The sequence below is a fragment of the Mya arenaria genome, chromosome 7 (genome assembly GCF_026914265.1).
Source record: "Mya arenaria isolate MELC-2E11 chromosome 7, ASM2691426v1".
NCBI lineage: Eukaryota > Metazoa > Mollusca > Bivalvia > Myida > Myidae > Mya > Mya arenaria.
The window spans coordinates 46,440,676-46,466,234 of NC_069128.1; the positions used below are offsets into that span (position 1 = coordinate 46,440,676).

At 32.4% G+C, this 25,559-nt stretch overlaps 3 protein-coding genes across 4 annotated transcripts in view; 1 reads left to right on the forward strand and 2 right to left on the reverse strand.

Annotated features, from left to right (window-relative positions):
• The first annotated feature begins 1,185 nt into the window (after positions 1-1,185).
• LOC128240094 (uncharacterized) overlaps positions 1,186-25,559 on the forward strand; it is a 48,788-nt gene continuing 24,414 nt past the window's right edge. The window contains exon 1 of the mRNA XM_052956589.1: positions 1,186-1,262. The gene's annotated coding sequence lies outside the window, so the exon portion shown is untranslated. The remainder of the gene's footprint in view (positions 1,263-25,559) is intronic.
• On the reverse strand, positions 6,445-8,888 carry LOC128240095 (uncharacterized). The gene is made up of 4 exons (XM_052956590.1): positions 8,782-8,888; positions 8,541-8,638; positions 8,270-8,359; positions 6,445-7,827 (listed from the first exon to the last, which is right to left on the reverse strand). Coding segments are annotated over exons 1-4 (237 nt in total). The 5' UTR covers positions 8,784-8,888; the 3' UTR covers positions 6,445-7,780.
• On the reverse strand, positions 14,514-18,066 carry LOC128240093 (uncharacterized). Of its 2 annotated transcripts, XM_052956586.1 has the most exons (5): positions 17,942-18,066; positions 16,951-17,191; positions 16,059-16,156; positions 15,645-15,734; positions 14,514-15,286 (listed from the first exon to the last, which is right to left on the reverse strand). In XM_052956586.1, exons 2-5 carry the CDS (start codon positions 17,115-17,117, stop codon positions 15,243-15,245), a joined length of 399 nt encoding a protein of 132 aa, XP_052812546.1. In that variant the 5' UTR covers positions 17,118-17,191; positions 17,942-18,066; the 3' UTR covers positions 14,514-15,242. The 2 variants fall into 2 exon arrangements, with proteins under 2 accessions (XP_052812546.1, XP_052812545.1); XM_052956585.1 differs by lacking the exon at positions 17,942-18,066 and having other exon boundaries at positions 16,951-17,406.

Consider the following 25,559-nt stretch of genomic DNA (forward strand, 5'->3'; position numbering starts at 1 on the left):
ATCCAATATGAACTTATAAATGTAAGTCCAATAAGTCAAGTAAAACTGATATTTATGGTACAACTTGCGCACCGATTTATATACTAATTATTCCCGCCAACTACACATGAACTGCAAGAGGAATGCGGGTAACATGGAAGTATATGCTAACGGAGCAATGGCTCCGGTGAGAGCCGTTATGTAAAACCTCAACGGTCCAAACATATAACATAAACAAAGAGATTAACTCATGATGGAAAATACACCAGAGCAAAACAAACATTATATGAATGAAAACGCCACAATACATACAGGAACAAATTATTGTATTTATTGATATCCTGTTTATATGGGTTGAATTTTGAACTGTTTAACTACATGTAGATTTAGAACATACATCAAAAATCAAATTTTTGCTAAAGGTGATGACTTTAAACAAAGATAACCTTTCATTTCTTACACCATTTTAGGTGAAATAAAGATTCCAAGTATAGTGTTGCCTTCCGACGTAGCATTTATGATGCAATTTGTCATGTGGAATACACGCACTGGTGCCACGACTTGGAAATCATCACCGTTTGAGTTTAGTGCACTACTGTATGACGTATATCACAAATATAGATCACTTCCGTAGTCACTCGGTAACGAAGGTATCAAACACAGTGTTGGACATTGCTTGGCTAGTTGTTGTCGATCATCTGGTAACATTCAAAAGAACTGTATGCCATCAGTAATTGATACGTCCATGCTTTGATAAGGTCCGCCAAGAATATGACTGATAAGCAATAAGCTTATACGAAACAAAGAACAAGGCATTCGTCCTAAAAATGTTTAACATATTAAGGGTTTTTTATGACAGGATTTGCGTCTAGTGGTTAGTTGAATAGAAAACATTATTTTGCTGTTTCATTCATAGAACAGTTTTGTTTGTAAAAACATCATTAAATTAATTTCGAGGCGCCATTAAAACCTACGACTAAATTGACTGAGATTGAACAAAACAATAATTGTACATATTGATAAAACTTGGGTATTCTGTCAAAAAAGTGGAAAATGTTTGAACTAATAGTACGGTATACAACTAGTGTTACCATTTCTTTATGTTTGGTACTTAGATTGAACAAACTTTGTATACGATGCCATACTCTTTAATCATTTATTTTCAACTGTTGTTTTCCATCTTACAGACCAATTATTCAAATCTTCAGACATGGTCTGTTCAATCACCGATTCTACAATGTACGAATCCGTAGGGCTGCTGGGAAAAAATCCTAACGTATCAGGTTAGTTTATAACACATTGCATCTTTATTTGTGTGAGCGTCTTATTGCGCACGATTACAATGTTTTAAACACAAACAAAATATTGACATTAAGGATCAAAATTGATCGATCAGTGTAACATGTTACGGTATTGGAGCTCCGGAGAAGTAATTAAGGAAATACCTGTCGCATTCCGAATGCCAAAGAAGAAAAACATCAGGATATTTATGCTACATTAAAGGAATAGATTTTACTATATGAACATAAGTCTGTTGACTCTACAAAAATATGGATACCCCCATGCTCGTGTTCTATGAATGGACAGTACGTAGAAAGTAAGTCATCTTTTATCAATCGAAAATTAGTTTCACGTATACAAACTAGTGTTTCGAATGCTCTTTAGTAGTTAAGCATCGGAAAGATTGAAGATTTAGCATAAGACTGAGCATTTATACAAATTATTTATATCAATTGTATGATATATTAGTCACACATGTTTAAGTTGACCGATTTTAAACGATGACTAAAATCGAGAAATCGAGAGAGTGATTTTAGATTTATTACATTGTGGTATACAATACCGCAATGATTTCATTTTAACGTTGTCAAGCATTACAAATGTGACCTAGACAGAAAAGCCGTTTGTCTCGGGTCATGTTACCTTTTTTTTAACAGGTTTATCTTTTAATATTATATTCTACTATTTAATATGTCATGTATAATCAAAGATAGGATACCCGGTTGAATCATGAAATATCTCGAATCTGTAATAATATACACTTCTTGACATAACCGCAATAACCGAAAATTAAACATTTCAATCTAAATCAAATATGAAAACAGATACCTCAATAAACAACGAAATAATGTGAACGATTCTCTGTGGTGTTAACGAAACCAGAGAACCGCAAAAAAGTATCTTTATTGTATTCAGTATCGTCAATAATAAATGTTTTGGGTTTCAATAAAAATCACAACTTCTTTGCACACTAATATTGCAAGTCATTACTTCTTTCTCTTAATTGTTTTTTTTTTGGATCATCAAATCAATACTTTTAAAACTAAAAGCATAACTCGGCTTGTAGAAGTATTTATACAGTCGTTGCTTAGACGAGCTATGTCAGATGGATGTCCTTGAATGTATTTAGTGTACTTTTACCTTTAGTGAACTAGCTTTGTCATGTCATACTACAGGTTTGTATCTCGATACTCTGCACAATGAATCGACAAGTTGACTAATCAATGACTGCCACTCTTTATTTTTTCATTCACTTTTCAGGTATATAAATTTAAATTTGTTGCTATAATATTATGCAATAACTTTATTTTAAACTGTTTGACTTGTCAACAATGGATTTATGAACAATGTAATACCAAGAGTTCCAGAAAATATGTTCTTGTAATCGTCTTTCCCAATAACCATGAATGTATGGCTTTTCATAGAATTGTTTGATATATATCTGATATATCTGTTTATTTGTCATGTTTTCTAGAGATTTGTCTTGACAACTAATTAAAAGTTTTGTTCTTACCACAGTCCTTGTAGATACATTTGTTCTTAAGGTTTCTTTCCAAGTGTTAAGTATTGCTTGTTTTAGCATATTCACTTCTGCTATCCAACTGTGTTTATACTTTATATTATCAAGAACAGTATTTGTGTCGATGTTGCCCGAATTTGATATAATGTCGTTAATGTAAAGTATGTTTGAATCGATCCAGTTCTTTAACAAAAGACTTTTATTTTTAAATTTTATGAATTTATTTCCCCATATTATTTTTTTACTAATATTGTAGTAAGTGTCGGGCTTTTTTGTTTGATTAATTGGCAGTTGTTTAAACTGTATCCATAATATAAGCAACTGCTTATAAAACAAAATTCTTTTGTTTACATTCGGCAGAGATTTAATAGTGTCTACATTCATATGGAATATAAGAAACTTTTTCCCAAATTTATCGAATAGTTATGATGGTATGACTTTCCAGTTTGCATTAACTGTATTAGTTAGATAGTGTATCCATTTTAATCTCATTGTTTTAGAATAGTATCCAAAGTCGGGCATGTCTAAACCTCCTTCAAGTTTGTTTCCAATAATTGTTGTGCGTTTAATTTTGTCCCTTTTATCACTCCAAAGAAATTCAAAGATCAAGGAATTAACAATCTTTATAATTGAATCAGGTGTTACAATGTTTTGAGCTAGATACACAAGTTTTGGCAAAAGTAAAGTTTTATGACCGTTATTTTGCCAAAGAAGGTGGGTTTTCGTTTATTCCAATTATTTATCAATTGTTTACATTTTCTATTTTTTCATTCCAGCTTAAGTTCGTACATTCATTTTTATCATTTCCAAAATATACACCAAGTGATTTAACATTACACGATGTGAACTTTATATTATAACTACTATTTTCTTCGTTTCGTTTGCATTTGCCAATCCAAAGACCTTGTGTTTTGGCCTTATTTAATTTTACTCCTGAATATTTTCCAAATTCATCAATGATATCAACAACTGTTGGTATTTCATTATGGTTCTTTAAAAAACAGTTGTGTCGTCTGCAAGTTGAGTAACCTTTAGATGTTTTCCTTGTATTTTTAAACCTTCGTAGTTTTTATTTTTTCTCAATTTAGTTGACAATACTTCAAATACTATAATAAAGAGTAATGCAGAGAGAGGACAACCTTGCCATATACCACGTTGTAATTGAAAAGAATCTGAGTTCCATCCATTATTTGAAATTTTTGACGTAATTTTACTATAAAGTGTTTTTACCCATTTAAGAAATGACGGTTTAAATCCAAATTTGTTCAAAATATCGAACAGGAAATGCTACTCAACTGTGTAAAATGCTTTTTTAAAATCTAAAAATAGATTTGCGCCGTCTATATCGTATAAATACGTGTTATTAATTATATCGTGTATTTGCCTGATGTTGAAATATATATTTCTATTTTTTTTAAGTATCCTTGTTGATCTTGACTAATTATACTAGGTAAAACAGATTGAAGACGTTTTGCTAAGATTGTTGCTGCCATCTTATAATCAATATTAAACAAAGATATAGGTCGCCAATTTTCCAGATTTTCAGGATCTCCTTTTTTATTTATTAAAGAAACAACGCATTGTTGTTGCGTAAAGGATAATTCACCTTTTGTATAGTAGTGATTTAACGCCGAGACAACAAGCGTTCCAACGATTTGCCAAAATGACTCATAAAACTCTATTGTAAGGCCATCAAGTCCAGAACTTTTGTTTGGTTTCATATCATTGAGTGCTTTTGTAGCTTCTTCATAACAAATTTCTCCCTCACAATTTTCAGCTAATTTTGAGTCTAAAGTAAATTCTAAGTCGACTTCATTTACATACTGTTCATAATGCTCTTCGTCTTTAAGCCCTGATGTATACAGATCTTTATAAAAATTAACTTCAGCTTTGAGTATGTCTTCAGTTTGATGCAGTCTGGCTCCGTCTATCATTAATGAATTGATTACTTTCTTGCTTTGGCGCGATTTTTCAAGGTTTAGGAAATATTTCGAAATAGTTTCCCTTTTTCAATGAAATCGACTTGTGAACTGATTTAGGCGCCTGTGGCTTAATTATATATATATATACTATTTATTTCTCTCTCAAGAAAGGTGATACGTGAGGAAACATCAATGTCGGGGTTTTGATCTTTTAATTCGTATATTCTTTTTAACTCTACTTCTAGTTTACGTAGGTGGTTATGTTGATTTCTTGAAATTTGTTTTGAATATTCAATAGTTTTATTATTTATGTCTATTTTGCAGAGTTCCCATTTTATATCAGGTTAAAATTTTTGTTGAGACACTGCATTGAAAAGATTGTTTATAATAGTTATGTACTCGCTCTCTTTAAGGAGGGAAATATTAAATTCCCAGTATCCGCGACCACGTTTATTTGGTATTGTAATCTTTAGCGAAATAGCCATATGGTCGGTCGTTTGTATAATTGCAGGTCTAATATCTGTCGCATATATTTGTGGTACAAAATTAGTTTCAATAAGCCAATAATCTATTCTGCTTTTTTACGATGTCGTTTTTACGCCTCCACGTGAATTGTTTTTTATCTTTATTAAATATTTTCGCATATATATCGCATAATCTATGTGATTTACTTAGATTTAATAAGTTTTTTACAGTTTTGATTTCAGACTTTTGCGTCCTGCTTATACGGTCGCTTAAGTTTAATATGTCATTATAATCACCGTCTATTATCTAAACTCGTCAGCTTTTTTCACGCAAAATACTTGAAATTTTGCTAAAAAAGTCATTTCTTTCTTTTTTACTGTTAGGTCACAAAAGTGTATGAATTATCAAAAACGTCCAAATTTAATAAAATGTATCTGCCTTGTATATCGCATAATTTGTCTAAAATGTTAACTTGTAGTTCATTTCTGATCAATATCGAACAACCTTTACTATTCGACTCACCGTAACTATTTATCAATTTCCATTCAATAAATTCATCTTTAATTATTTGTTCGATCGTGTTTGTGAAATGTGTTTCTTGAAGAAAGGCAATATCTGCTTTTTGGTTTTTCAGCCATTGAATACCTCGAGCACGTTTACTACTATCTCTTAAACCTTGAACGTTAAGAGATTTTATATGAATACTGCTTTGTGTTGTTGTATTTTATGAATTAACCTATTAAAGAATATATATCTTTAAATATAAAACCCATATTATTAAGTTGAACATAATGTGATGTGTTGGTAAATTATAATATATGACACTGACGTATACGAAGTAGATATCTTGATTAACGAGTGTGAGGTCAAGTCCTATGGTAAGCATCCTTAACATAAAGAAAGCGAAATATGAAAAACGCTAAAGGAACCATACATGTATCAAATTCAAATACACAAAGGTTAAAAAACTTCAAATGAAGTAAATTAACTATGTATAGAAATGGTATATCTAGATAGCCATTGGAAATATCGTGTACAAATATAAATAAAATCCGATAGTAAGGCTAATGTATGTAACATAATTAAACAAATATGATATATAAATATCAATATGTTCTGACAGGACAACTATTTTCGAAAACAATTGTATACAATGCAGTCTAGTATTTATATGATTATATTTCACGCACGACGTAATAATTGATACAGTTTTTGGACATCTCATGTAATAATTTAAAGAATCGTGTACATAAACGGAAAGAAAGTTTAATAATAATGGAAATATGGCTAATATCTGAATTGCGAACATAATTAAACAAATATGCTTTTTAACAATCAATATATTCTGATTGGCCATACCGAATTAGATAATCGGTACAGTTATTGGACAATAATTTATTGAATGACAGTCTAGTATTTATGTGATTAAATTCCACGCACGACGTAACATCTTATGTTATTATTAAGGTCAATAAAACATATACAATGGTTTTCGTACACATGCGTTCTATTTCATATACACCTTTTTACATTTAAGAGTATTCTATTAACAGTACTGTCATACAAAAAGACACTCTATTGAACGACATATTCTGATATATTTTGAATTAGTTTTAAGTAAGTATTTCACTCGTTTTTCAATCTCATGGTCCATCAATGTTTTCAAAAAATTCGATTCTGGGATATCAGTCATGGCATGTATGATTTCTTATTTTTCTTTTCCTTCGACGTCGTAGCTTGTTCGTGGATAACTTCGACAGGAGTTGGCGGAGAACGTTCCGGTGCACATGGCTGTTTCCCTTTGTTGGGTGTACACGAAGCGGTATCTACATTGCCCATACGTACGAATTGTGAAATGGTTTGTTGGCATTGGCCAGGGTCTCTCGATCTCGAAGATTCACGTGATTGACTGGTTGCCTTCTTGCGTGTATCTGATGCAACGGGGTGGTTTTTGATTTATTTGAAATAACCTGTTCAGAGATTGTTCTATCAGAGGATTCGTCTTCCGACGAGTCTTGGTCTTGGATGTCAGACTAAGATTCAGACACCGAATCTGAGAATGGACAGTCTGCTTTCTTGTGTCCGGACTTGTTACAGTTCACACAGACCCAGTCATTTGGACAATCAAAAAAATTGTGTCCGGTTTGTAGACACTTGTTGCACTTAAGCTCAACTAGAGTAACTGATTTTGCTTGGCCTAGATGGTAAACGCGTGCCGTAAATTGTGATATCGGCAAAGTTGACGGGAGAGGTTCCTTTAGGGATAATGTCTTAACAATAACAATTCGATCTCCGGTTTCGCAGTTTGTTAATTTGTTGTCAATTCTTAATTTTTCCTTAAATGTTTTTATGATTTCAATGTTTTATTTTAATGTTAAGCTTCTGGTGATGACGTCATCATCAACAGAAAGTGGGATGTTTTTCACTCTGACCATTGTAGTGATTTCATTATCAAATCTGCCTGGATTTGTTTGCAACACAGGGATAGTTTTGCCCCTTAAGGGTACCCCTTCAGCCATTAGTTTCTCTTTATCATCAAGATTGTCATGAATGTTTCTACTTTCCACGTTTTTAAATGATATATGACGTTTGATTGGTCAATCCCAATAGCTTATCATCGCACGTAGTATATCCGTTCGAAATGCGATATGGAACCATCACCTGCGGTATGAAAATAAATTAAATTTTAGTTTAAACGATAGTAATAGTGTAAAGACCAGCCTATAAGAACCTCGTTCTATATTGGTCAGTGGTACAAACGCATTTATCGCATTTACTTAACAATGAATCCACACATGCCAGCTTACATAAACCATATCAATATTAAGATATGATTTATTTAAGGGTACGTTTTCTGTTATGAAGAGCGAAATATTATGAAAACAAATGCACATCTTGTGTCCTGGACTAAGAATGCTCTCCTAACATCGCGCAATATTACTCCGCATCAGAAATCTTGCAGTCATGTTCATAATTGTTCAATTACCTATACAAATTGGCTAAGACGAATAGTTGAAACACAAAAAACAACAACAAATTATTCATCAACCATATCCTATAATTACATCGATGCTTAAACCAGACACGTTATGATACTACTTACCGTCTTTGTCGAACACTTCCTTCACCCACTTAATTAGCATAGCATCCCGTCTCGCACACAGATCAAGGATAAAGTTTATCCGCATTGTATCTGAAATAAAAAGTTGAAGATAATGGTGTACGTACATCGCAATGTATAAGTAACATAGTAATGGGTTTATGCCATGTTTTACTCAACAAACCAATATACACACTGTAGTAGACAAACACGTATCATAAAATCCAAATTTGAAACACTTCAAGTTCATCTTATACTAACATAAAATTCATACCTGATATATTGTGAAAGTAGTCATCCAGGGCCGTAAGAAACATAACCTTTCCCCGAATATTATTGCATAAAGCGTGTTCGGAGAAGTGTTTTAACGTCCTGAAAGCAAACAATAATATGTGTCTGTTTCGAGCAAACATTAATGGGAATGACACAGCATTTTTCTACAACAAGTACCTGAAAAATAGACCCACATTTCACACACGCGAATTATTTACATCAATAAATATCTTAAGACTCACATTTTGTGATGGTGAATATGTCTATTATTGTGGTTATCTGCCTGTAAGTTAACATCAACCCCTGGCAGTGAATCCGTTCCATTAATAAGACAGATCAGTAAAACTAACACCAGATGTATTCCCATTGTCTCGTCTACTTTGACAGCTCCTGAATAGATGATGTGACAGCTCCTGAATAGATGATGTATCTGCTTTCAGAACAATTGTAGAAGTTTCTTTGTCAAAGACCCTTTTTTATTCCACGTCTATGCTTTTTATTTTCAAACTAAGTTTTTAAATGTAATTCCCTTACTGTTGACTTTGCAATACATGTAGTAAATGTTTGCATCATCTGACGTAAGCCGCTGTTTAAATAGCCGAATCTTAGTTTGGAATGATCAGCTCTTGTGAAACATTTTTGGGGCAGGTTACATAAGAGTACATCCTAGAATGCCGCACTTTTTTTTCTAAAGCTGTGTTCCGCTAGTCCTCGTGTGTGCCATTGGTTACAACAGTGATTCAGTTGGGCCATTCAAATGTCTGCAAGAAAAAAGTTAATGCAAATAGTATGCACTTTGAGATAATGAGTTATGTAACACTATTTAAACCGTTTATGATTGCCATTTAGATTATTTCCTTGAACAAGTCTGATTTGTCTATAGTCGTGTTTCGTGTTGCATCAAATGACATGTTCACCGTGGCGTTTTTCATACGAAATATTAACATATTATGAACTATTTTGAATCCAATTATGTATTTTCTTTCGCCAATTTCTAAACTGTTAACGCAAAGCCTATAATATACATGATTCATTTTCGGAATTTTATGAGGTCGAAACAAAACGTATATCCACAAACCAGCAGCAATTTTATTCAAACATCTGAATGACGATAGTCTGACTTATCTCACTGTCCTAGCCCCTAGTTCCAACTAAGTTTACTTTCCCTTTGACTTCATGATAATATCAAGCAACAGATATCATAACAAATATTACAATTAAACGACTATTTTCTTCGATATCTTTTGACACTTATATTACGGAACACATACTACACCCTGTTGATAATATGTATATGTTTGTATAAGTTTATAAACAACACAAAGAGGTTTGTAGTTGCTGTATTATACATACCAGGAACATTTTACTTTTAAGAAATATCTTTGAGTGAGCTACAAATAATTCTAAGATTTTGTATCCAAAGTTTTTTTACGTTAACAGACGTTTACTGTGAAAAGGCCTATTTTGCGAAAGTTCATGGAAACCTGAAATATTTCACTGCTTACAAACAATTAGATCGAAATTGTTCATACTTAAGTTCAACAATGATATTTTATGCATTTTCTGAAAACCGTTATTAACGCTATTAGCCTGTTTTTTTCGAACGGAAACATGAAAATTTGCGATCTGATTTTTTGTCAGCAGTACTGTATCACTGGTTTGCAGATATTTACGCAGAAATTGGATCATTCTAAGACGTTAAAAATTGACAAAACAGTAAATCTGTGAGAGAACAGCTATGAGTTACGAAATGACTAAAGATGTGTCATGAATGCCGGTCCAGATCTTAGTTAAGCAGCAATAACAGGCCAAACTATCTTGCAAAGGATTTTACGGTCACAATAAACGAATAACACATTTAAGTTATACAGTATAGCATGTTAATCCTACTGCGACATATTAAAGAATGTGGCTCGAATATGCTTGGATTTATCTCCGGGGATGTTGAAGGGATCAAGCAATGACGGTAATGTGTCCGGATAAAGATATATCTGTGTCTATGTCATCAACCTGCTGAATGGGCAGGATATGAATCGGTTAATGAAATTAATGATACTCTATGGACACAAACGAATTACACACATGGGCACAGTATTGTCAACGATCGTATCGTTCGGTTATTTTTTCGATCAAATAATAATGTATACTTCGAAAGTAATAGTTTAAATGACCATTTGAGACCATATGTATTTAGTTTAATCAGCTGAACGTTCTCTTTAAATTACAACACTGATTGATCAAACACGGACTTTCTTGATTTCTTTTTGTCGAACGGTCGTTGAAAAGCGAGCCCGATTCACCCCGTTTTCCCGGTGCGGTGAAAACGTTTAAGACAGAGAAGTCGGATACATTGGGTTCGAAGGGTAACAAGGGAATGTAGGTTTTTCTCTGCATTGGCATGTTTTTTTATACCCATCATAAATCCGCAATCAGGACATATCAGGAAAAAAATATATCAGTAGTTACTAGTGCAATACGTTTATATTCCACTCCACTGACATTTCTCTTTTGCAAATATCAGTAAGCGATGTGAGTTATATTAAATGTGCATTTAAATCGGTTTTCCGCTCTTTTTAAGAAACTAAATTTAACTAATAATTTATATAGCTGTTTAATATATGGGTTATCATTTATTATCTTTATAATTATTATGATTATTATGATAAGCATTATTAAATTATTCGTCCCACTTTTTCAAGTGTATTGATTTCAAAACGGTGACAATTTTTTACAGACAAACGGTTTATTACATTAAAATATTAAGTACAATATTGCTGTCAGCTTTTATCTTTTTTCAAGCATTAAATAAACCTTACAGCGAAGATTCAATTTCAACAAAGATAGGATACCTGTTTGAATCATTTAGTTATTCGCTACGGAATTTAAAATATACTTCTCATCGTCACCGCATGCCCGAGCAGTTATATTTTAATTTCACATACAATAAGAGTCATTTGTATCGCCGACATGTATCATTTATTACAGCGTATATATGGCTGCATGATATTCTATATTACCAGTGTATCAGTCTCAACAAAGCTAGGCTACCCGCTTGAATCATTCAGTGGTTGATTTTGGTAATTAAATTCACCACATGTCCCGAGCAGTAATTTAATAATGTCATATATCAAAAATCTGTATAAATTAAACTGTTTATAAGGATAAACTCGTGACTGAAAAAGTTGTTCAATCCTTTCACTGCGATGCATTGAAACCAGCTAGCTTTCAGCTATCAAAGTGTATTTGATAAACGGTTTTTCCTCAACTGAACATTTAAATAAGGCGTTTTAAGGATTTAGTTTAACTACATAAACTAGTTCCACGGTTTGGTTAAGTGTCAACATACCTTCCTATATGATTTGATACGTTTAGCTCTGGTATTATAATTCACTTTATCAGGATTTTACATGTAATGAGAAAATGCCTGAAGTGTCTTAGTAAATTTCTCGACAATGTAATTATTGTTCTAATAAAACATTCCAGACTATAGCCAAATGTTTATTTCAAACGAGAATGAATTGTTTTGCGAAACTGCGTTCGTTTTGAAATGACAAAAAAGCTTCTCTCTAAATACAATCTCATGGTGAATCAATGGAAATAACGGGCAAGCCCAGTAGCCATATATTTAATGAATACCATGCGTAGATGCACAAGTCTTAGGCAGACATAAAACGAGAAACATATAACGGTACAAAACAACAGTGATGAAATACATATGCATCAGAATACCCCCATTATGTTGTTACCGCCATAGAAAGGGTTGGCAACACAGGAATTTACTTTGTATAGAGGAGGGGAAGGTGGGGGGGGGGGGGGGTGAAAAGTTTTTGAGTATTTAAAAGCACACGTATTTCAGTATCATGAATAAAAGCGATAATTTATTAAGTGTTTAAAATCTTACGTATACCAACAATACTTGCGAAAGGTTATTAAGTATCTAAAATCACACATTTATAAATAATTGCAAACTTTTGATTTCCAATCGGAGCGAGCATCAACTTAATGGCAATGAAAAAAAGGTCATCTTCAAATTTTAATCTTAACGCTTCAGTTCTAAACTACCATGTACAGAATGTCATTTACCCAAATCCAGACGAACATAATTATCGCAATTGAATCTGTTAATAAAACGAAACCAACTAAGACATTTATTTCATGTTTTATGACAGAAAAGCGAAACAGTGCAGAATAAATGAGTGATTAGTATCTATGACGTAATGGCTGTCTCTGGCACCTTATGCGAATTATCTAAATAATTTAGTTGCAAAGAAGTGTCAATGACCGACAAACAGTACCAACGTTTAGAATATCGGAGATGGAACACTAAAAACCAGATAACACAGTAATAGTTATAACTATTAAGAGTTATTTAATGTAACTTACAATGCGGAGAGTTTATGACATTAAAAGAAAGGTTTGAGCTTAAACAGATGCTTTTGTCTTTACCTTATTCATGTCAGGGTTTAAAAGTTGCTAGAGGTTCGTCCAATATGACTTCCCATGCTGTGTACTCGTCCAAATATATATCCGTATTGTACAGAACTATGTTAAATTACCTATAAAAATTACACTGAAGTCAACAGATTTTCAATATCTCATATACTGTTTTAAGAGGTGTTCTAATAGTCAACTTCTGTTTAACCGAATCACTTTATTATAAGGTGTGATATTTCTTTTTATTAATATTTAACAATAACAAATATGCATAATACCATAAGCACAGCGTTCATCGAAAATGACCCTCATAAAACATTATTAATTGTGTGTGTGGACATTTAAGGCCCTTGATACTTACTCAGCTTTACTGCGATTAGAAATGCGAAAAGACACAAATTGACGATACACAACGAAATGTTATGTCTTTAAACATGTTATGTAGAGTCGCATTACAGAAATATCGGCTTCCATTCCGTATATCCACGAGCAGTGTGTCTACAGAGTTATCCATTAGAATCACTACATTGTTATCTTGTGGATATAACAGTAGACTAATTGAGTTCGCAAAAGATAAATCCTCCTTTACGATTTGCTTTGAAATGGTCGGACACAATATTTTTCAGCACAAACATATTAAATTATAATTCATGTTTGGGTGTTCCTTGTAACCAAGAATTTTAAAATTTGAAATTGTGAAAAACGTTTGTCTTTAAGTATAGATCATTGTTATAAATACCTAGCTTATCAATGCGTCGGTTATCTTAAAGGCCTAGTTTAACCCTTCTATAAGTGACCCCCCCCCCCAATTATGCAGATACTTAATATGAATTGAAATGTTTAAAATTCAAGATATGTGGTTATGCAAATTAGCTAAGTATCGTCACGACCGTTTATTATTCAAACGGTTATCTTATCCTTGGCTAAAACACGATTAGGCGGTAACGTTGGCATTGAGACTGCAATATAAACACTTTAAAAAGTAATAAAATGATCCTAGATTAATAACCCTTCTTTGGTATACGTGAAACATTACAATCTAACAATTAAACCAATATTTCCCTGCAATTAATGGTAAACCATACTTCGACTATATGCCTTTTCTCAATTATTGCTCTATAGTCCCATTACCGCCTATTAATCGGATAACCATAATTAGATAAATTAAACAAAACTACATAATACATATTATGATATAAGAAATTAATGAGGAAGACGCTCATATTTCTAAGGGGCGAATTAAGTGTGTCCAGTACAAAATAAACAAAAGAGTTATGTTCATTAACTAATGCAAAATGGGATACAAACAATACACTTTTCTTTGATGTGTCAAATATGGGGAATTCGACAGACCTCTCTGCCCCAGGGTCGCATTTTGAATAACAAACCGTACTATTAAAATTATTATGTTTTACCTTGTCATTTCAAAAGTGGATTAAAAATCTGGATGTAAGTCACAAAGTCTTGACCAATGTATTTTATATGTTGAAAAGAGATTATATTTGTTTATACAAAAATGATAGACATATAAATGAATATTGTTTAATCATATATGAATTTGGATAATATTTGAACATACATGCAAAATAAATATGTACACATATGTTTTTTTAAATTAAATGTAAGTATCTCTATGCGGTCAAACTTGTTTTTGGACGCGCTATAAAATAAATAATAACATGGCGGTAAAAGGCATGCAAAACAAACAAAATATATCTAACAAACATGACTAGTCAATGCAGTATCCGCACTTGAACGTGTTTGCTGCGTAAAACACACAAGGTGGGTTTGTTAAATAGAAAGGCATTGCCAACTGATAAATGCATACATACCTCGAAAACGAGGTTATCACAGACTGTAGTGGTGACCAATGGGATCACACTTAACGTAAGTTTACACGTAACGAAAAAATTGACAATATTTAGAAATGTCATAATATCACAAATGAAATATTCTCGTAGATGCTCGTTGCTTTCTAATTATATACTCGTGTCATTCTTATTCTGCGTCTTAACTACAAACATCCTGGTTTTATAGCATACGCTTAGCACATTTCAGAAGTGTATACAAAATATGAAAGCGACTTTATATCGAGACACGCTCTATTGTCATTACAAATGTCCGACCGAAACATCCAATTACTCCCCTCTTGAAAGGAGACAGGTTTTTCCTCAATAAAGTATCCGCTACGAAAATACTGATACCCGTAAAAAGGAATGGTTTCATTTGCTGGTTAGCAGTTGGGATGACGAACGCTGTTGTATTAAGCTCATCTGTAGATATCTCTTTCAAAATGGCTGATGTATCCGTCACCTATAAAATAAAAATGTAATTAGATGTATTTAAGACGAACATATATCTGTAACTAATTTAATTGTAGAGCAATATTGCATTACGATGATAGACCTTTGCTTCATAGTTCGAGTATTTCTAAAACAAAGTATCTGTGTATAATATATTTAAAAAAATGCGTAACAGAAACGCAACTTGTAGAGTTGTGTGCTGTTCTATGTTTCTTGTTTGTGAATTTGTGTTCTATGTCTTTGGCGTTTGCCCATTGCCACTAAACCGGGTTTATGCTTAACCTTTTTGCTACTGAGCATGTTTCTGAAGCTTTTTGCATATATATTGTTCAGAACTGTTTTTTGAACAGGTTAAATTAGGAACATACCGTCTCTGTCAAATATTTCCTGAACCCATTTTGTCAGCATCTGATCTCCTCTCTTACAAACGTCAAGGACAAATGCGATTTTCATATCATCTGAAACAACAAATATGCATTGAAATTTTATGTAAGAGACAAGCATAGAGAAACCCCTAACAGATATACAGATTACTTAGACAATTGCACATTATATTGCCATTATGTAATTTAGTCAAATTTGATATGAATACAAAAGACAGCGCATTGTGTGCTGTGACTCTGTAACGCGTATTTTTACACGAACTATGCATACCACAGACGATGAGTCATAATATTCCGAGAATTAAATACAAACTGTACTAGATACTCTAAGGTAATTAGTCAATAACAAAATAGTATATTCAATACAATTATTATGAAATACGAATATGTATCAAGAACCTGATATGTTATGGAAGTGCTTCTGGAGAGCCCTAAAGAATCTGATCTTGCCGAAACTGTGGTTACACAGACCGTGTTTTGCGAAGTGGTGAACTGCTCTGTTGAAGAAAAAAATTTTTTTTAATGTTTCACGAATAAATAGCTTTCCTTTCGCCAAACGTTTGATATCAGTAATGTGTGATCGATACAAATCATTGATTTGTTTGACAAATGCTACACTCTCGACGTCCCCAATACCACCTTCTGCGGTAAATTTATTTGGAAGAATCATTTAAACACTATTTCAATGATCCAGAGGAAGGACACAAATACTGTTTCAGACAAAACCCAACTCTCAACGTTATTTTGATATTGTATATGTTATTCACATTCACATCAAATACAGATATTGCTAGTCAAACATGATCCGATTTAGACCAAAAGAATGCCCTACACATTTGATGAACAACCTGCAGAACGATCATCGTTAACAACCATGAGTCCGAATTATGACTGTTATATATAGATATTTACATGTTGGATAAGGCTATATTTGCAAGGTATTCCAATTGCGAGATTTGTTCTTTATAAGTCATCAGGTTTTTAATAAATCCTTCACACTCCATTCGATATTTATGCAAAAAGCTTTAGAAACAAGCTCAGTAGCAAAAAGTTTAAACATACACCCGGTTTAATGGCACTGGGTAAACGCCAAAGACATAGAACATAAAATCACAAACAAGAAACATAGAAGAAAAGCACAAAACTCGAGTTTAAAGGAATAAGTGTTGTAAATATTTGAACTGTTTTAAACAAAATACTTAAAAAATCTTATATTAAAGCACAGTAAGTAACAAACAACTTAAACAATCTAAGAACATTGACGAATAAGTACTTTTCTTTTTCAACTTACGGTCCATTGTATTTCCGCAAACCGTCTTCAGCCTTTTTGACAACACCATCATTTTGCATTTGGTCCGCACCAGAGACGTTTGACTCAATTGCCCGTCCCGCCACTGTGATCACCAACAGCGCCAAGCAAAGCATTGGAATAAATCCCATAGTGTCTACAGCCATCATGTTGTTATTCAAAGTTTCTTGCTCCTTGAAATCCTTTCCCTCACAGTACTCTGGTTTAGGAAATTTGCAAATAGCTGAAAATAAAACAACAAAGTTTGATGGTTGATGATAAGCCACCCTAAGTATATCCAAAGTATTTTCAGGTGTTTATCACAACGTTCAAACAATTGGCATTATCATTCTGTTGTGAGGCACAATCGCTTCATCAAGGAGTTCTAAATTGCATCGGTATTCAGTGTAAGCTGGTTATATCACTGAACAATACAGACACATAAATTTCTCAATAATAGTTTCATTACTCTTCACGCAACCGATTCTACTGCAAACACACATCTCCAATACGTACGACAGATGTAATTCATTAAGTTTATTTTGGCAAGCATAGGTATAGAGCGATTAGGCTAATCGTCATACTCTATCATTTGTTATCGTAACCCAAACATTTCAAGGTTTGTATGAGTAATATCTGTAATTGAATAAAAGCTAAACGGATACAGTGTTTGTGTTAGATGTATTGAACGTCGCCTGACCTTGTTAACAACTGATAACCCACCCACTTGTAAGGTCGACGATAAACCCATTTGGAAATTTAGTAGCAAGAGGTTAATTTCATATCAAGCAAACGTTAAACTTTGTCTGTGAAAGGTCATGCTTGTGTTTATTCTTGTATGAAAAATCGGATATACATTAAAATGAATAAAATCGAAATATATACTTCTTAAAGCTTCTTTTCTTCTTTCAACATTGAAATTAAATCTATGTATTAAACTTATGCGTTTAGCTTATGTTTTAGGTTAATTATGAAATTAATAAAAAATGGTTACCTTAGAAAATTAGTGGAATACTCCAATATTTTTTTTAATCACTTATGTTACAGTATGTCATAAAATCCAAAACATATAAAGTCCAATATATAAATATAGTATAATTAAGCCGCACGTATTAACTTATCCCGTCCGTTGTATACAATTAATGATACTTCAGTAGCACAATAGCGGTTTAAGTATGTATGGAGTGGGTTATAACAAAAGCTACTACAGAGGCTTCGGGTGTCATGTTTCCGCTCAGTGAGAAATGAGGTGAAGACAAAAACTGGAAATACCATTGACATGATATAGCTTGGCTGCTCGCTGTATGGAACATCTCGAATAAAAAAGTAAATAATTGCTTTTTTGTGTTAAACTTTTCCCTCTCTCCAGAAGTTATTATCACAATGATTAATGCTAAATCTTATTCAGGATATTCCTTTAGACTGATACTAAGTGACGTATATCGTATAATTGATGATAATATATTATTCCACTTTTGTATTCAACATTTTCATATATGTATACATTTTAAACTTTTTTAACATTTTATACATTTTTTAAGATTTATTTTGTCAAACTGTATTGATGTACTACTTACGTTCAGTTTGATCAGCTGCATGTTAAGGTGTACTTAACGCTAAAATATTTAATCTGTGAATATAGTTCAAACGAGGACAGTGTTAATCGCAAAAACATACCAAATAAGGACGCTATTGTTTCGTGTATAATACCATAAGCCTGTCATAAAATATCCTTATCAGTTTAAATAGTTGTGGAGTGCGTGGTGGCTCACTGTTTTGAAACCTGATACTTGTTGACATTTGTGATACTTATAGTGTATTTAAAGCAGACCATTTTCAAACTGCATAGACATATATGACAAGAAGTAATAGTAATAATTAGCTGATCTATGATGTTTTAATTGTCAAGGGCTAATATTTGTAAAACATCTTAATTCATTTCGGAACTTGTGTCGATTATCTTATATTTTCACAGTGAAGTATTAAAAATAGTCCAGGTGTATTTAACGTGAAAAGTATGTATATTACATTAAAATAATGAAAATAAAGTATTTTAGATGTTTTAAAGTTGTTATATCGTATGACCAGTTATATGCTTAATTTAGAATATTGCCTTACGTTAGTTAGTTATTGACTTATTATAAAATGTTTAATGAATATCAGCCAAGTTAACTATATTTGTGGTATTTACTGATAGTACGCTAGATAGAAATGGTTGTAAATTATAAGTGGTCAGGTAAAAATGGACATTTATAAGACAGAAAATGCGGCGATATGTTTGTTACATTTAATGGGAATACGCGGATGCTTTTTGATAGAGACTGCATTAAAGTCTGATCTGATCACAGTTGTACTTCTGTAAATATTTTTTTAGGTAATCTCTTGCATAAACAAGTGTTTATCAACAATCCAAAAACACGTTTCAAGGCATTTGCTTGTACTTCATACCTTATTAAAATCTTTGAAAACATGCGTGCTTAGAAAACATGTGTAATGTACATATAATAAACTACACTGCAAAAAACTAATTACGATACATTATAAAAAAATAAAACACAGAATAACTTAAATTTGTATCTTTTACTTCAGCACTATGACCCAATTTTTAACAACGTCGTAAACATCATCGTAGTTTAATAAGTAATTGTTTCTGCTTTTGGAAATTATTGAATATACTCATGATATGCTGTTTTGGTAACAACATTTTAGACAAGTGTTTCAGCTGTATTTGTTTTGTTTTTAAAAAAGGGTGCATGATCAAATAGTTCATGCATAAAAATGCATCAAGCTATTTATTATTTTGTTATTTTTAACTAAGTGCTGAACAATTACCTAACAATATACTTTCGTTTAAAAGTTCTAATCTGAAATACTTTCATAGACCAGTTTCTTTTTCATTTTTGAATTGTATAGATGAAAATATGTCGGCTAGGCATTTTCTCGTTATATGTAGCAACGCGTTCATGTGCCTTTATTACAATAAAAACTACGTGAAGTTTGCAAACCATTTGGAAAGCAGATGGTAACTACGTTGACAGTCAATCGCCGCTGTGTGGTATATTGCACCACAGAGTACAGTATTATTACTCTTCTAGGTGGAATGAGTATCATTATAATGCTTGTAGTCATTTGATATACTACATTAAAAGTGTTACTACACGGGATATGCGTTTATGACAAGACGTGGATTTTAATCACCAACATTAACCACTTTGTGATTCAAACGGGAATTCTGTTAGTGTTGAAAACTTATTTGGTGGCCATATAGACTATGATACAGCATGATTATCGTCGTAAACGATTACACATTTAACCGATACAAATGACTTTTCTTTGTATGGCATATTTGATGGTTGACAACGTAATAAGTTTAAGATATAGTGTGTGTAAGCCACGTGATAAATTGCGTCTTAGAAGCTACGTCGAAAGGCAACAGATGGAGAATACTAAGACTATGAAAGTCCAAAGCTGTATTTTGGTTTTATTGCACCGCATAGAAGATTATTAATATGGTTGTCGGTTGAAGGAGTACCATTTTAATGTATGCAGACATCTGATATATAACAATAAATTGAAACTGCTCGGGTCATGCGGTGGTGACAAGAAGTAGATTTCAATTACAAAACTGAACCACATTATTATACGGGTATTATGTCTTTGTTGAAAACTAATATAGTGGCCACAAAGAATATCGTTATAACTTCGTCATAAAAGGTGATAAATGTAACCGAGACAAATGACTTTTCTTTGTCAGCCATATTTGATGATTTACAAAGTAATAACTTTATGATAGTGGTACCGAATAGTTTCGGCATATGTCATGTCACAAACTCCGGAAAGCAATGAACGCTATTTACGCCTCATGTATTGTTTGTAAAAAAAAATCCCTTCCAAAGCATAAAATGGGGTTCGACGCCTCGCTGTGCAATTTTGATTTAAGTACGATATTTGAAGTGGTTTAATTGTGGTATTTGTTTTAACTGTTATCAGAGCAGATAGGGTGAAACAAAGTGCACAGGTTTTTTTCTAAACAGACATAGACAAATACTATACGACGAACACATAAAAGAAAACCACAATCCGTATTCTGATTGATAATAATCCGAGTATTGAAGACATACTTAACCTAGAAAGCATGAAAATAAAAAAAAGGTTTTGTATCCATCAATTAGTATGTAGTATATCGAGCAAGGTCATATATGATGACTTTGGACTTAAGAGCTTATGCAACTATTGCACTGTGACGTTAATGTTTAAAAGCTATAACTATTCAATGGACTTAGTATACGAAATATATATTTGTTTAGTACATTTTGACGAACACATAAAAGAAAAGCCCACTCCGTATTTTGATTGATAATAATCGGAGTATTGAAGACATACTTAACCTAGAAAGCATAAAAAAAGGTTTTTAGCCGTTAAGCAGTATGTAGTATATCGAGAAAGGTCATAGACATTGATGTATGGCTTTTGACTTAAGAACTTATGCAACTATTGCACTGTGACTTTAATGTTTAAAAGCTATTATTATTAAATGGACTCAGTATTCGAAATATATATTGATTTAGTACAATTTACCGAGGACACGGCACCAGTTTCACCTACAATGATCACCTCCTATCGGCTATACATTTATACTCGACTCGAATGGGTTATTGCAGATTCGGAGTTTTGCAAAAATCTTCGAGAGTCGAATTTGGAAGTCCAGATCAAATTGTAGTACTAATTACCTTTTTAACATATTCATTACTTGTTAAACCGCATAAAGGACACAGTTATTTGACGTCCTTTTTACCAAGTCTGTATATAAATTAATTAAAATGAGTGTGTCATTATTCGTCATTTAAAACGTTTGCAAAGCGCTTTAACATGGTTCTAAAAAGATCTCGCACAACTATATAATCTTGTTTTCAATGTTTTGGTGTCCTTTGTAACCAATTATTTTAATATCTGTCCTTAAGTATACATCAACATTTAACTGTGTCGGTTATCTAAGAAATTCTTACCGTCCTGAAAGCAACATTTTGAAATTAAACGGGTTTTTATAACTTGTGATGACTGCCAGTTTCGAATGCATACTGATAAATGATACTGAATTATGACCATAATTTATTGCTATTCCCTAATTACATTAACGAGGGTTGAAAGCGAAAGGGTTTTATCTTCTTCTTTATTTAATGTCATTTAGAACCTTTTCGCGTTCAACCCTCGATTTGCACTACAGAGAACCTAATAAATAATGTGCGGTCAATACTACATATTCGTATCGTTTAAGCAGATATTTGATGCAAATTGAACATTTTCTGTTGAGGATATGTGGTTATGCCAAGCATTTAACAACCGACGCGAGACATTTATGGTTCAAGTGGGTATCCTATCTGTATTAAAACATGATAACATGAAAATATGGAATTTTATACAGCAAGGTAAACATAGTAGGACAAAGTATTCTTGACAAATAACTCGTCTTTGTATCATATGATGCTTGACAACTTAACAGTAAAACGAGTGTGGTATTTCTATTCAACTCATGGCAAATCAAAATCCATTTTGTATGACTTGTATGGTTAAATATTTTATAACTGACTACATAAAATAACATTATACCAAATATAGTATACTAAAACCATAAAAAAAGTATCAAATAATTCATTTGGAAACTTTGTTTACTAAAATAGCCTAATAGCTGTTTACAACAACTGACCCAATATGCGATAAAAACATAGAATAATGTGGTGACAATTAAGACAAAACTGAACAACAAGTGTAGAGGGCGTGTCTACCTTTTATTTTTATTTAATGCGGCGTGATTTCTTTTCGTGGATTTCAAACATATGAAATACAACTTCATGATTGAGTTGGTATTGCTGAGCTTAATACTACAAATTAAGTTAAAACACTATAAATATGATTTACTCTTCATTGCAATATAGACTCGCCAATTGCCTTGTACAAATGGATACATCAGACTGTTAGTGAGTTCATAACAGAGATGTATGTACTCGCCACTACCCTTCTATCGTATTAGCGAGTGCCATTTTCAAAAGTAACAATCGAATACTAAATGCGTATAAAGACCTAACACATTTATAAATGTTATACCTATTATGATGAACGCATTGCAGTACAGTTCACTCAAACATATGTGTGACAGTATTACAGCCTTAAAGTATAAATCTAAATGGGTTTTAAGGCTACATAGAGAAGGTGTTTGATTTAGGAGTGATGTTTGATTTATCTCATTTGGATCTTCGTTAATCATATGCCACCATATGTCACTTGTATCAAGTATTACATTTGTTTTCAATCTGTAAAATCTGTTTGCATTGACGAACCATGATATCTCAAAATATGAACCGCGAAAACAAATGGGTCTATTCATTATTATATGCTTTTGTCATTAATTGGCTTCGTGTCAACCATTGTTTATCATAGACTCTCAAGTACATATCTATGATTTAAAAACAAGAACACATTAGCACCAATTTTCAGATGTAAAATGATGACTTCATATTTCCTACTAAAGCTATATTTTCTATAACGTGTTTATAATACCATGTTTATGGTTGTCGCTGTTACTATGACAATTATGATTGTTGTGCGTATTAAAGCAAAACAAACCTTTACTTTAATATATCAGCATTTTAGAACACTGCATTTTACAACAAATCATAGTCAAACTAACAGCCCACTGTATTGCCGCACATTTTCTCCAGCCTTAATAACAACACAGTCATTTTGTTGTTGTTGTTTTTTTTTCAACAGAGTCATTCACCTGAATTGTTCGTCCTATCTATGAAGCCAACAGCACTAACAAGATTAGCATCTGAATATTTTCATATTGCACATGGACATATTCTAGTTGTTCTAATTTCTTGACAGCGCTTGTTCTTTTACTTATTGTTACCCTCACGGCAGCCTAGTCTAAAAGGTTCTCATATACTTGAAAATGAAACAGAATGAGTTAATGGTTGTTGATTAGTCACTCTCAGTGTTTGTATCCAAACGGTTAGTCAGCATACATGTAGTGTTGTAAAGGCTAATGTTATTACGTCCAAACATTTGATCCTGTTTAAATAAATTTCTTTTTGAGGCGTAATCGCATTAGTAATGAGTTCACAACTACACTGGTATGTGAAGTAAATCTGCCCTGTCCAAAATCAAAGTTTAGATTGTTTGACTGTACTGCCCAGACCACAATCTCTTGAGCTTTATACGTCAGACAGACTTAATTAATTACTTCTAAACACGCAAACATAGGTATATAGCGCTCAAATAAATCGTCGATCTCTACCATATGATATCTTAAAATAGGCATTTGTATGTATGTAAGAGTAATGTCCTCGTTCAAAACTGAAGTCCAAAGGATACATTTGTCATGAGAGATATAATGAACGTTGTTTGACCTTGTTCAAAACTGTTAACCCACCCACACGTTTGAAAACGGAAATAGCTACTAGGGAAACAACATAGCCCGTCGATCATCTCATAGAATATGCATGAAAATCAACTGTATGTGAAACTTAATACTTATTTCGGCTGGAACATGAGAAATGCTTAATGGGCATACTAAAGGGTTAAAAACGAAATTTTACTTGTTTATTTTCATTTCTTTTCAAGCTGTCTGTTTCACCTTTTTGTCAAGAGCTAAATCTAACAGATGCACTGAACTAAACAGTAAATTAAAGTGAATTATTCTAAAACATATAAATAAAACAACTATGATTATCTTAGAGTTGGTCCAATAACCCAATACTATTTTATAGCTGACTTAATGTCATTTATTTTGCCCTAACTTTACTATTTTCAATAAGGCCGCATTTTCGTCATAATTTCATCTCTCGTTTACACACAATTAATCATATTTTAGTAGCGGATTAGCAGATAAGATATGTATGGGACGGGTCAACAAATTGTTACCACTGAAGCTTCGGATGTTTTGTTTCCGTCGGTGAGAAATAAGCACAACAAGATGAAATACCATTGACATGATAAAATATGGCTGCTCGGCTTCAAAAAAATATATATTGAAATGAAGTTTCTAATCTTCTTTCCGTCTTGCGTTTCTCATAAACATGAATCATTTTAAATCTGCTTGTTACTCAGAAAAAAACATGAGACATATTGCAAGTACTGGTATAGCATACACAAGTTGATATTTCTAATAAACTCGCACTTATATATCTTACGTTTTATTAAATGTATGCCATTAATGTACCCAATCAGCTTTGATAATTTATTAAGTCCAATTAATCAACAGTATATTAAGCTCGTAATTAATTTACATGAAATGATAAAATTCATTCATATCCAAACCACTAAACCATACGATCATTGTGTTTCAAAAATTTATTCAGTCCTTGTATTCAACACAATACGCTGATATTTGAATTTTACTTATTTAATATTGTTTATGTAAATTTGTGTAAACAGGAAGTTTTTTTCTCCAAAATTCAGCTTATTTTAGCATGTACTTCAGACTTGAAAGTGTTTCAAAGAATATGACAACCTTTTTTTAAGGAAAAGGGTACCTTTTTTGTATTACGCTGCATTCTTAAACATTTGCCTTTGTTTTGCCTCGTTGCTTTTCACTAAAACACACAGATATTATG

Excerpts from the sequence above, each read along its gene's own strand:
- LOC128240093 (XM_052956586.1), bottom strand. The coding sequence starts at position 17,117 with ATGATGGCTGTAGACACTATGGGATTTATTCCAATGCTTTGCTTGGCG. Across the intron at positions 15,735-16,058 it reads GCACTTCCATAACATATCAG|ATGATATGAAAATCGCATTT; the intron begins GTTCTTGATACA and ends TTGTTGTTTCAG. Across the intron at positions 15,287-15,644 it reads GGAAATATTTGACAGAGACG|GTGACGGATACATCAGCCAT; the intron begins GTATGTTCCTAA and ends TTTATTTTATAG.
- LOC128240095 (XM_052956590.1), bottom strand. Across the intron at positions 8,360-8,540 it reads CTACTTTCACAATATATCAG|ATACAATGCGGATAAACTTT; the intron begins GTATGAATTTTA and ends TTTTTATTTCAG. Across the intron at positions 7,828-8,269 it reads GGAAGTGTTCGACAAAGACG|GTGATGGTTCCATATCGCAT; the intron begins GTAAGTAGTATC and ends TTCATACCGCAG.